The sequence below is a fragment of the Falco punctatus genome (genome assembly GCF_963210335.1).
Source record: "Falco punctatus genome assembly, chromosome: 4".
NCBI classification, from domain to species: domain Eukaryota; kingdom Metazoa; phylum Chordata; class Aves; order Falconiformes; family Falconidae; genus Falco; species Falco punctatus.
In genome coordinates this window covers 33,135,281-33,146,787 of record NC_137583.1, presented here as the reverse complement: position 1 = coordinate 33,146,787, position 11,507 = coordinate 33,135,281, and the positions used below count along the sequence as shown (strand labels likewise).

Below are 11,507 nucleotides of genomic sequence, written 5' to 3'. Positions count from 1 at the left end.
ATGCCACTCTTGAGAGAAGTGCAACCAATTTTAGCTATGTTTTACCAATGCCTAGGAAAGGTTGCACAGTAATTTGGGAAGAACATCCTTACTTCCCCTCACAATCAATACAATAATACAAGCCCATATAAAAATTAACGTAACTACATTAGTATAAAAGCTTTTAAAAAAATTACCTTAGAAAAGGTGGTTTTATAATGCCATTCATATCAGGTTTCTGTAAAAGAAAAAGAAAACATTTACACAGATTTACAAAAACATGCTACAGGTGATTTTGCTATCCTGCTAAGGAAAACAGCATACCATTCAAGCAGGCTAAAATATTTAGCCATTTAGGATAATTATTGTGTAGTTCAGTTAAGCTGTGGAGGGTAGAATTCTCTCAGAACATCAAAATTGCAAAGTTAAAAAAAATGGTGTTAGCATTAACTGGTTGTGGCTTTTTGGAGGTGTCCACCACCCCCTCAACTCCCCCAGGTTTAAGATCAGTGATCACCTGAGGTCTGGCTGGGCATTTCACACCTTAACATAGCAAATGAGGTGTCACCGCAACAGCCATCAACCAAAAGAAAGAGGACAGAGCTACTCGCAGCACAAATACACCATACTGTTTCTATAGCGTAATTTGTAAACCGCTAGTTGTCACAGCAAAATGCCAAAACTAGGCTTGGATCAGATCCTACCGAGTGAACACAGCCAGTGTATCTTCATGTAACTGTAAAGTCCTGCCGGTAAAGGCAGCAGCCGGCACAATGACATTGAAATACCAGAAGCCTGAAGTGAGGGCACATTTCTGATACAGAGGGTGCTGTGGATTTGGATTTGTTTGTTTGGTTTTTGTTTTTTTATACAAGCCTACTGTGTTTAGCTATTGTTGATTTACAAAGTACAAGTTCAGGTATCTCCCATGACTTTTGTGAGTAGTGGTGGTGAGTAAAGAAAGCAGGCAAACAGCTGATGGCACATACATATATGATTGGCGTTTGTATGGCAGCGATACAAAAGGAGTAGTTTGCATAGCTGTTGCTGATGTTTCATTGTAACAAAGCTGTCATGTGTAGGTGTACAATCTGAACAAAGACTTGGTTTCGTAGCTACAGTTTGCACAGGACTTCTGTGACGAAACGTTACTTCGTTCTTGTGAAGTTAGAGTAACCCAAAAGATGGCAGTGTCGCTCTGCCACACTGCTGCTACGGGATGCACTGTTTCACGGGGATAAAATGGAGTATTACCCTTCCCAAGCCTTTTGTGCTACATGGAAGTTTAGGCAAATAGTTAATTTCTGCGTTTTCCCCCCCCTCTAACTTTTCATAGTAATACCGGCTGACATATTTTAAACGGCAAACTAATTGTTGCTTCTAATAGATGTCAGATAAAGTTCAAAGTGAAAATTTGAATATATTCCTGCATGTAGAAGCAAGAATATGCAAGTCAGCCTTTGTATAGCAGCTTGACTTGTACTAATCATTCACTCTATAGGGCTATTTTGTTTTTAATACTTAAAATTTCACTGCTGAACAAAGGGGCCTGTAAGCCTTTCCTATTCAGGTACACCATCTACTGTCCCAGTTGTTCCTAGCTACCGTGTTCGTGATACTGTGATGCAGGTGAAGAAATCTGTTTATTTAGGACCTCATTCAGCGGGGTTCTTAAGCCTGTGCTTGACTTGTGGTTCCAATGAAATTACTGGGGTACATCAGTTGTAAATACACTTAAGACCTTAGAATTAGGCCTAATGAGCCCTTAAAATTAATTAGAATGAACAAATGCCTGGATTACATGCATCTTACTGAACCCCAACCCTCAAAGTGCCATCAACTACTAAATCTTTTTTAGTTGATACGTTCTGCATAGTACTGTCCTACATAACACAACATGAACAACTTAACTTGCAAGAACCATTCCTCATCTTTCCTTCTTGAAATCCTGAGCTATTTTTTCTGTGTATTCTGAAACAAAAATAATATGCCCCAATGAATCATTTCCTGCTTCTGCATAAACCACACTGTAAGCATACTGGTTTTAGGTGTATGTAAATTCTGTATGAGTCTACAAACCAGCCTGGTATGATCTTGAGCTCATTTCCAAAGCCTTGTGGTGGTGTGGGGATTGGTGACTTGCACAGAAGCGGGAAAGACAAGGAAGCTCTGCAACTTTCCAAAAGAACAAAAGTAAACGGTGACTTTGGAGCGAAACACTGGGGTGCAAGTGCAGCGACTCTCCTCTACAGCTCTCTCCCTTATTTTGTATGGTAACAGGTAAGAATAATCACGGGGTCACAGTAAAAAGGTAGCTGCTATGAATTATTAGGTACCTCAACAAGAGGAGTCATGATTTTATATTCCAGAATTCCTAATTTATTCTTGTCATCTTCCTTTTCCCAGTGGAAATTTAGAATCTTAAAAGACATTTGTTTTCCACTCCTAAGAGGCTTCCATTCTGCCCTCCAAAGAGAGTATGTACTGTTCTAACTAGAATTCTGGCCTTGGCTGTCAACTCCCTAGACTAGATCTGCCATTCCTCTTGGTATTCAGTTCAACAAGGACATCTGTCCACAAGCCTTAAGTTTATTCCTAACCCCCCTGAACTAATGCCACAGGACAAACAAAACAACCCTTAAGGTGACTGCTCTTGAGAACCGGCTGTGGACAGTTACCACACTAGAGAGCAGCATAGTGCAGTGATTCTGACAGAATGAATGGATGCAATAATTTTTAAACTATACTCAGTCACCTTTTACTTGTCCCAGGGCAAAGAACTCACTGTACTGCTTGCTTGGCAACTTCCACAGGCTGATACATCTTTTAACTATTGCAAACATTATTACATTTGAAGGACATGTCGGTCCCATAGGACTCAACAGCTAACCATACAGTAAGTGAACCAGTGTTAAGTCTGACATTACATCATTGTTAAGACTCATTGCTTCTTTATCCAAAAATGAAAATCACAAATGTGCCAAAATATAGATGCTCGTTTTCATAATAATTTTAGAAGTTCCCAGACATGCAGTTTGAAAAAGTGACTGAACGCTAAAATTTAGATGTTATTTCTTGATACTGATTTCATGCATTGGAAAAGCTTTATTCCTCATAGAGAAACATTGTGCTAGAAACACATCACTGCACACATTACACACAACAAGGTTCATCACCAATAAATAAAACCACTTACTTGAATAGAGCATATTTGAATTCACATTAAAGTATATATATGCTAATATTAGACTCTTCTGACAAAAAAAAAAAAAAAAAAAAGAGATCTAATCTTTTAATAGGAGTATTCAGAGGGGGATAAAAATATCCCAAACCATTACTAGTCAGTCTAGTCTAAACAGGGTGAGATCTGTGACTGAGAGGAGAGCTTCACCAGGTCGCAGGACTTGTGAAAGCAACTTTCATCCTTACGAAAGACTTTGCTCCGCTTCTAGTTTTTCATGCATTTTAAGGAATGCAGTTTTTTCTGTAATGGGAAGCAGTAGCCCTTTTCCCCCTCCCCGCCAGGGAAAAGATGCTTTGTTTCAATTTCTGCATCTGCAAGAGACATTTTGGCAATAGTTAGAGGAGGCGTCTCTTGTGTTGTATCTGTAGCTGCTCTTCTGAAATAGCTGTAGAGTGGCTTTACAATGCCAAGTACAGCTGCAGGGAACATTTCTGAAAGGACTGTATAGCTGAACCTCCAGCAATTTCCCCCTTTTTTTATGTTTGTAAAATTGGGGTGAACTATTCTAAGAACTGGATACAACTCTATATTACAGAAGTGGTTTCTTTGAAGACACAGTATTCACTTAAGAAAGAAAATTAATAAGAAGTTTCACTTCCTTTCCTCCCATTTGTTAGAATTCTTTCTCCATGCTTCTGAAATGCAGGTAAAAGTTTAAAATTTAGATGTTACTGACAATTTCTGTTATTTGTGTCATGCTTGTGTCTTTCCAATGGTAGGGTATTTTTCCTAGAGTTCTGGAGGGATGTATTGGAAGGTAGTTGTATTTTTGTTATTAAGTGAATATTTCTATTTTTACTTATTTTAAATACAGTTCATTCTCTTTGCTTGTCAGTATAACAAAGACCTGTTAACCCTCTCCAATGCCTAAGACCTCAAAGTAAAAAATGTAGATACACCTGACATCCTCATAGTAGACTTAAATGAAACAGCAGAGGAGGCTTCTTTAAAGACAACCCTTGTTTCGTGATGCCTTTCTATTTTACAGGAGTACCATTATAAATATTCGGTCATTCTTTGACCTTAAATGGACTCTTTCAACATTAGTCAGTGTGCAACAAACTTTCGCCTCCTGTTTTTTAAGTTTCTTCAGTTAATTTTACTTCCATAAAGTATGAATTTGCAAAAGCCACCTCAGTTTCTACTGTATGATTCCACAGATTACTTAGAAAGCAGAAACATCTGTCAGAAGGACAACCCAGAATTTGTTTAGATATTATATTGATATACAAAATAATTTAGTTGTACCAATAAATAATAAAATGTAAATTTTTTAGCTACTGGCAGCTTACTACAAGAATCCTGACTTCTGAGAAGTTTGCTATGGTACCTACTAATGGAACTTTGCATCTTACCCTAGTACAGTCTCTCAAATTTAGCATTTATATATATATATAAAACAACATTATTTTTATTTATATATATAAAAATATATAAAAATATTTATATAATATATATTGATATATATTTAATACATATATAGAAACTTTCTTGCCATCAAAATGTAATCTCTTCAAGAGGCTTTTTGAAGAAAGTCTCAAAAACATTTATCGCTGTTAGATACACATCAACAAAATACTTAAACAAGCAGCAAGATGACTAGTAATTGCTAAATTTGATTAGATTAGTCTTCATTTTGAATCAGTTTGCTGACTTAATAGCAGAAATGCTAGGTTTATATGTCATTGTCTATTAATAAAACTGTATTTTCGCTCAGCTGTGCTTTTGCTGAATATAGCCATCAGTTAGTACACATACCTCTCGGCAACATCCACAAAACCAACACGAACTTGCACAGGGTTGTGTAAAGCATTCCTGAATACAGAGTTTAAGGTGCTTTAAGCCCCCTGTCCCCCTATAGCTCTAAATCACTTAAGATGATTAGTACTACTTTCTGTAAGACTTTCTTTTCATGTTTGACAGATGCCGTTCTGGGGAATTTTGCTATGCAGAGTAAGTCTCCTAGTACTCTTAGTTATAGCCCTGAACAATTCTCCCTTCCTATTACTACAGATGGATTGAAATGCCAAGAAAACATGATACTCCTGAGGACAGCTACATCAAAGTCAAGCACAAGCGGGTAAGGTAGAATGTTCCAGGGCCTCATTTAAGAGCTCAGCTAAGTAGGTCAAGAAAAGTAAGCAAGGCAGAACATTGGGATTCATGGTATTGATTACTTACCGGACCTGCATTTTCTGGTCTGTCGGTTGTTGTTTTAACAGTAGTACCTTTGGAAGACTCCACTCTTTTATCTGTTTGCAAAGACCCCAGATAATCTGGTGGTGGGAGGACAACATCACCTTTTTCCACAAGATTTACAGAACTAATACTTCGGATTGGTGCAGGGCTGCAAGACAGAACCCAACAAATAACATTTTCAGTTCCTATAATACATCCCTCTCACTTAACCTTTAGCAATAACCAGGAAAACACAAAAGAGCATAAGCTGAAAGTTAATAAAGGCATACAATCCCATTGAAGTCAGTGGGACTGTCAACTAAAATTGGGCTGAAACCAGTTCTTGGGTCTTTGTGTAACCATTAAAACATTTTAATGTAATCAAGGCATCACACTGTAGGCTGTTAGGAAGTATTTACTGTATATATTACTAAACAACAAAGAACACAAGCAGATATTTTTTTTTTTTAAATAAATGTTAAGAAAAGATTTGGGCATTTCTGCAAATCGCCCAAAATGTTACCTTGGCACTGGGACAAACGCTTTTTCTTCTGCTGGTTCTTCTAGTGGTCTAGTATACGATGATGGAAACCATCCTTTTCTGTAACGGGAAAGTTTTTCAATTTTATATTATATAAAATTGGAAAGATCTTTCAAAAAACAGTGAACCACACAGTGGACTCAAACTGAGATTTAACTTTTAAAGACCTGATTTCTGATGATACCAAATGAGTGCACAAAACATCCCTAAAATAAGTGCAGTGAGTTACCTTACAGAAGGACTCCATGTCCCCAGTCAGCGACAGCCAGCAGAAAAGGTGGAAAACCATTTACTAGTATCTGCTAACAAAATCTTGTGAGACACGCTTTCCCTTCGTGTTCAAATTGGGTAATATATTGATTATCTTACACTTTAGTTGCGTCATGTTCCCCATAAAGCCAGCCGTCCTTTTCTTCAGCTACAAGGAGCGTGATGATATCCCCCTGCGCAAAGCTAAGCAACGTCTTGTTACTGCCAGCAGTATGTGGGAAGATTGTCTTTACTTTTTGCCTTTTCATTATATTTAGCCCCGTGGCAACGGAAGTTGAACGTGATAAACTGGCATCATCTGAATTCTCTGTCAAAAAAGGAAACCCAAAGTAAACCAAAGCAAAACTAGCCGCAGACTAACAAATTAAATACAATTAGTGGTCTGACAGGAAAAATAAAATAGAGGAATACTCAAGTGCAAACCAAGTTCTGAGACTTTGTACTGCTTTGGTTTCCACTTAGACACCTCAATTGTCTGCCAATGTTTCTTATCACCATGAAGTTCTTAATAGCATGTGCATTTATATAGGCATTCACCCACCCCCATCACAAAGTTGAACCAGAGGTAAAAAGTTATGTAAGTTTTAACTTGCTACTTCTTTCCTCTTTTGGCATGAAACGTGCCACACGTTCACAGCCGTAAAAGACCTTTGAAATTTTTCCATTTAAAAAAACAGAGAAGTCCAAGATTTCATTTTCAAATGTGCCTAGCACTCAACTTCAGCTGAATCAATGGCAGTTGCAGATACTTGGCACTTCACAGACACCAGATGTTTACCAGAAGACAACGTAAAGGAGATCTCAAAACTGTACGGTATTTGACCAGTACAATACATTGTAAATGTGTTTTTAAGGAAGAAATGCTGGAATTGCTATTATCACACTGTAAGAGTCCTGCATTTCTTACGTTGTGATCTAAGTTTAGTTCTTTCCCTTCCTTTTGTATAGCAGAGAAAGTAAAAAAAAAATAAAAATCCATATATTAGAAAAACTTAGAAAACAAATCTTATATTTCAGGAAAGAAATACAAGACTGTGCTTGTTTTGTCCCATGTGCATTCTTCCCTAATGGCTAAATGCCCTTAAAGGAAATGAAAGCAAGACTGTAATAGTAGTTTATGTTTATTTATGTGCACTGAAATAATCACTCCAGTGTATCTTGTTCAAAATTATAGAATGTATTCTCCTGATAAGACTGGAAGTCATAACAGCACTTAACCTGGGTTAATCAGGGACACACAGAAAGTGATTAAAACAGAATCTACCTATCTTGGCCTGCATTTTACTGCAAACAGTTCTTCTCTTCTTATAATGCATACTTCTCCTGCTAGGTAACTTACATAAATATTATGTAAAGACCATTTTCTGCTCCTCTGTGTGCCCTGGAATTCACATCAGAGTAGTCACAAAGTCTTAAGATAATTTTGAACAGTACAGTATGTCATTTACCCTTACATAGTTTGCAACAAAGTGACACTCACCTGCTGAATTACTTAGTTTTTCAGACGATGTCTTCGGAACCGTTGCAGGATTGTTAAACATATCAACTAGTGGACTAGTGTACGCCCTACCTGTAGGAGCAGGGGGCACCTTTGATGCATTTTCATGATGAGGATAAAAATTATTTCCAATCTAGAGTCACAGAAACAACAGTATCACAATACTGAGGAGCCAGTGACAACTAACTTGCAACACTGAATTCTAGAAAGCAGTGCTTAAATATTCCCAAACAATACATATTTAGACCCATCAGAAAGTTTTCATGTTCCTATGAAATTGCTGGTAAAATAGTTTGTAAGAGGCCTCTGTCCCTTGATAAAAGTGTCCCTTGATTTGTTGGTGGAAATGCTATGATAGCCTTTTTTACCACAAATAGCACAGTTACACCTAGATAATCTCCAGATTATTTTTTTTCAGACATTTACTAATTTAGAAATTCAACAACTAATGGTGACACAACATACAAATAGGCAGAATTTATAATTTAAGCTGTACTCTAATAAGCTAATAATCACAGATGGAAGAAAGAAAATAGAAAATAATATTTTAAGTTTATATTGAACTAAGTATGTAATTACTATTACTTACAGATAAGAACATAAGGAATCAAATGGTTAGAACAAAAGTAGTCCTGAGGCTGGGCTCTGCAGAAAAAGTCCGTGGCACTCAGCTGAAAACTGAGCCTTGTGTGGATACGTGTTTCTGCCTCCTATACTGTGTATTCTTCCAGTAGCAGAGCTTCAGCTTAAGGATTCTGCTTTCATAGCCAAGCCCAGTATATTCCAACTGAAGTACGTTACAGAACTGATCCCAAATGCTTATGTACAAAAGAAGCCAGTGAAACCACCCTACTCACATCTGAGAGAGAACCTCCAACCGCTAAAGAACAACGTACCGTGGTATTTCTCTCTATCATTGGTGAAGGCTGTGGAGTTCCTGACACTGGAGTGGAACCAGGTGTCCTTATTTCATCTATCATCATTCTGACTTTTTCGGGTACTTTGGTGGCATCACTACAGATTTCCTGCCATCCAGGCAGCTTGGATTTCAGGAAGTCCGCACACTGCATCCAAGTTCAAAAAGGTACTTGTCAAAGATAGTTTTTTTCATAACATTGCATGGACTTACTTGTTAATTTTCATTACACCGAAATGGTAACACCAGCAAAATGAAAGTCTTTCTGAAGATTTTTGTAAGTAATACCTCTCTGAAACAAATAACATATGGTAGGAAGAAACTGTCCTTTTTCAGTGTCAGATACTAGAAATACCTGATCAGTCCAGATGTTTTTCTCTTAATATGATTCTAAAAAAGTCACAGTAACCGTTTATTGTTGCTACAATACATTTAAGAGAATACTGCATTGTAAACATTTTCTATGAACTGATCACAACACTTGCCTGGCACTACAGTGTTCCTTAGCTATTTATGGCAGTCTGATCTATGTACTGCAGGAGATACTTAAGATCTCCAATATGATTAGATTTCAGGAGTTTTATTTCTGTTTACATTCATGCCACTGACCTGAATGTGATAGAAGTGCATGTGCTGGGTAAAGCTGCAGTGCTTGTCAACCAAGAAACAGAATCTTCTTTTTTCTTCAAGAAGAGCTTCTCTGCAGCCTTCTGCAATAAATCGCTGAATATCACTCTGCCGAGAGGTCACGGTTTCTAAATACTAAGGGAAAAAAAGAAGAAAATTACATACAGTATCTGTATTTTATTTCATACTGTATCCAATTACCAAAGCAAACTCCAAGAGCCTTAGAAAAGGCTTTGGAAAAGGCAGGCTGGCGTAGGGTGGCTCTGCTTCCAAGTCTTTCTCTTTTCCTGCACACACCTAACTTCCCTAATCTCATCAGGTAAATGTATATTCTTATTACAGGCAATCAATAATCTGTTCAGGGGGTGGGGGAAGCAAAACAAGTAACAGTCTTTGAGCCTCTAAATAAACTGCTGCAGTAAATAAGAATACGACATCACAGCAGCAACTGTGCTGAGCAATTTTAAGACCACAGGTGTTCCAATTAGACTAATTACCTTCATCTGTTCCATAGCAGTTACATTTACTCTCACAAAGCTATCATGAAATTCTACTTCATTTCAGAGGGGAAAAAGAATTATTACAAAGACTAAAATATATTTATCTGAGGTTATGAGGACTGATGGCTAAACTGTGATTAAATGCTAACTAATCCTTGAATTCTCAGTCCAACACCTTAAAAAAAAGAACTGTTATGAACATAGGTTAAAAGGTAGTAAGAAATAGGAGCTAGTACTATTTGTTTGCTATACTATGTTACAAACAAAGCTTTCTCTGGAAAGAAAATAAAAATAGAAAAATATGGACGGAAGAAATACATAAGCTAGAACAAAGTATTGTGCAAATAAAAAGATCAATGGCAAGGATTTTCTGAGAGACATATGACAACCAGAATGTGACTTACTAATCTAAACCAGTTTGTCTTCATTGCCTTGCCATTTCTTACTTTGCCTCAAGATGACATTGCTGTTCTAGGATCAGTAGGAAAGGTAATAAGTGGTAAAAGAAGTTGGCATTTGTCTACTTCGGGAAATTCCTTTATAGCAAATTATTACTGAATTCACATAGCATAGCTGACTCCCTGTGCAAACCTCTGCATAATGGTGTAGTTACAGGGGGACTTATAAAAAATAAATCAAGTAGTGGTCCAGAAACTGAAGCAGAAGTCTCTGTACATTTACAGCAGAACAGTCCAGAGCTGAATTTAAACTGGAATACCTACTCGAGGAGTGCCTTTAATATAAACCAACTCTGATGAACCAAAAAAGCATGTCCTCTGAAACTGCAGTTTAACTGCGGCCAAACAACTTAACAGAGGAGTTATGTGTATTAACTAATAACATTGCATATACAAAAATTGTGGTAAGCTTCAGAAGTCAAGTTCTAAAACAGACTCAGATGTGGCCTGTAATAGCTTAACATTTTCTGTTGACCACTTCTCATACAAGGAAAGAAACAAGTAAGAGACAATACACTGACCTCCATTTCTTTATGTTCATATTTCATTACATTTCGTGCTCCTTGGCTTTTCCTTCTGATTTTTTTCAGCTCAGCCTGAGACTTCTCTAAAGAATCTAATTTGCTTCTGTGCTCAGTTTGGTACCTCTTTAAAGTTGCCTGCAATCAAAGCATGTAAAACATCTCACAATGCACTCAGCCATGTAACTGGGTAAGTCACTAAAAAGCGCTACCATAAATTATGAGATATCACTAATACGTGCCAAATGAGTCAGGCATGAGAGCTGCCTTTCTCAACTTTAGTTTAAAAATGCTATTAAGTTTTCATTGGTTTCCTTTTAAACTCAAAATATGCATGAAATTTTTTGCCATATTTATGTATCTAAAGCTCAGTTTGAACATATTGATTAACTGTTAGGGAAGATTTCCTGAAAAATTCTTTAACTAGCAATAGATAAATAAAATATGACTTTTAGAATTTAATGTACTTACATTCATATATTTTACATCCAGGTCTGTTTTCTTCTCCAGTTCAGATATAATGTCTTTATGAAATTTTTTGAACTTTAAAAGCAAATGAATGAAGGGTTATTAAAAATTGGCAAAAGTAATTTATGATTTCAAAAGGAAAATAAATTTAAAAAGGAATTGTTTAACTTACACTCTCCTCTAGACTGTCATTAAGTTTCTTGTGTGTTCTTGACATTTCTACCAGAACTTGGCCTGTTGATAAACATACAACCATATTTGTTTCTCTCGTAGAATTCTGAAGTTAGTTAACAAAAAGCAGTAATAA

At 36.8% G+C, this 11,507-nt stretch overlaps 1 protein-coding gene across 2 annotated transcripts in view; it reads right to left on the bottom strand.

The window, feature by feature from the left end:
* BAIAP2L1 (BAR/IMD domain containing adaptor protein 2 like 1) overlaps positions 1-11,507 on the bottom strand; it is a 44,912-nt gene that overhangs the window by 2,629 nt on the left and 30,776 nt on the right. For both annotated transcript variants that reach the window (XM_080382989.1, XM_080382990.1), the window contains 10 exons: positions 11,373-11,434; positions 11,204-11,275; positions 10,733-10,870; positions 9,236-9,388; positions 8,607-8,774; positions 7,693-7,843; positions 6,312-6,519; positions 5,925-6,002; positions 5,405-5,570; positions 177-217 (listed from right to left, as the gene is read on the bottom strand). In XM_080382989.1, the coding sequence (XP_080239115.1) occupies positions 177-217; positions 5,405-5,570; positions 5,925-6,002; positions 6,312-6,519; positions 7,693-7,843; positions 8,607-8,774; positions 9,236-9,388; positions 10,733-10,870; positions 11,204-11,275; positions 11,373-11,434 (1,237 nt within the window). The remainder of the gene's footprint in view (positions 1-176; positions 218-5,404; positions 5,571-5,924; positions 6,003-6,311; positions 6,520-7,692; positions 7,844-8,606; positions 8,775-9,235; positions 9,389-10,732; positions 10,871-11,203; positions 11,276-11,372; positions 11,435-11,507) is intronic.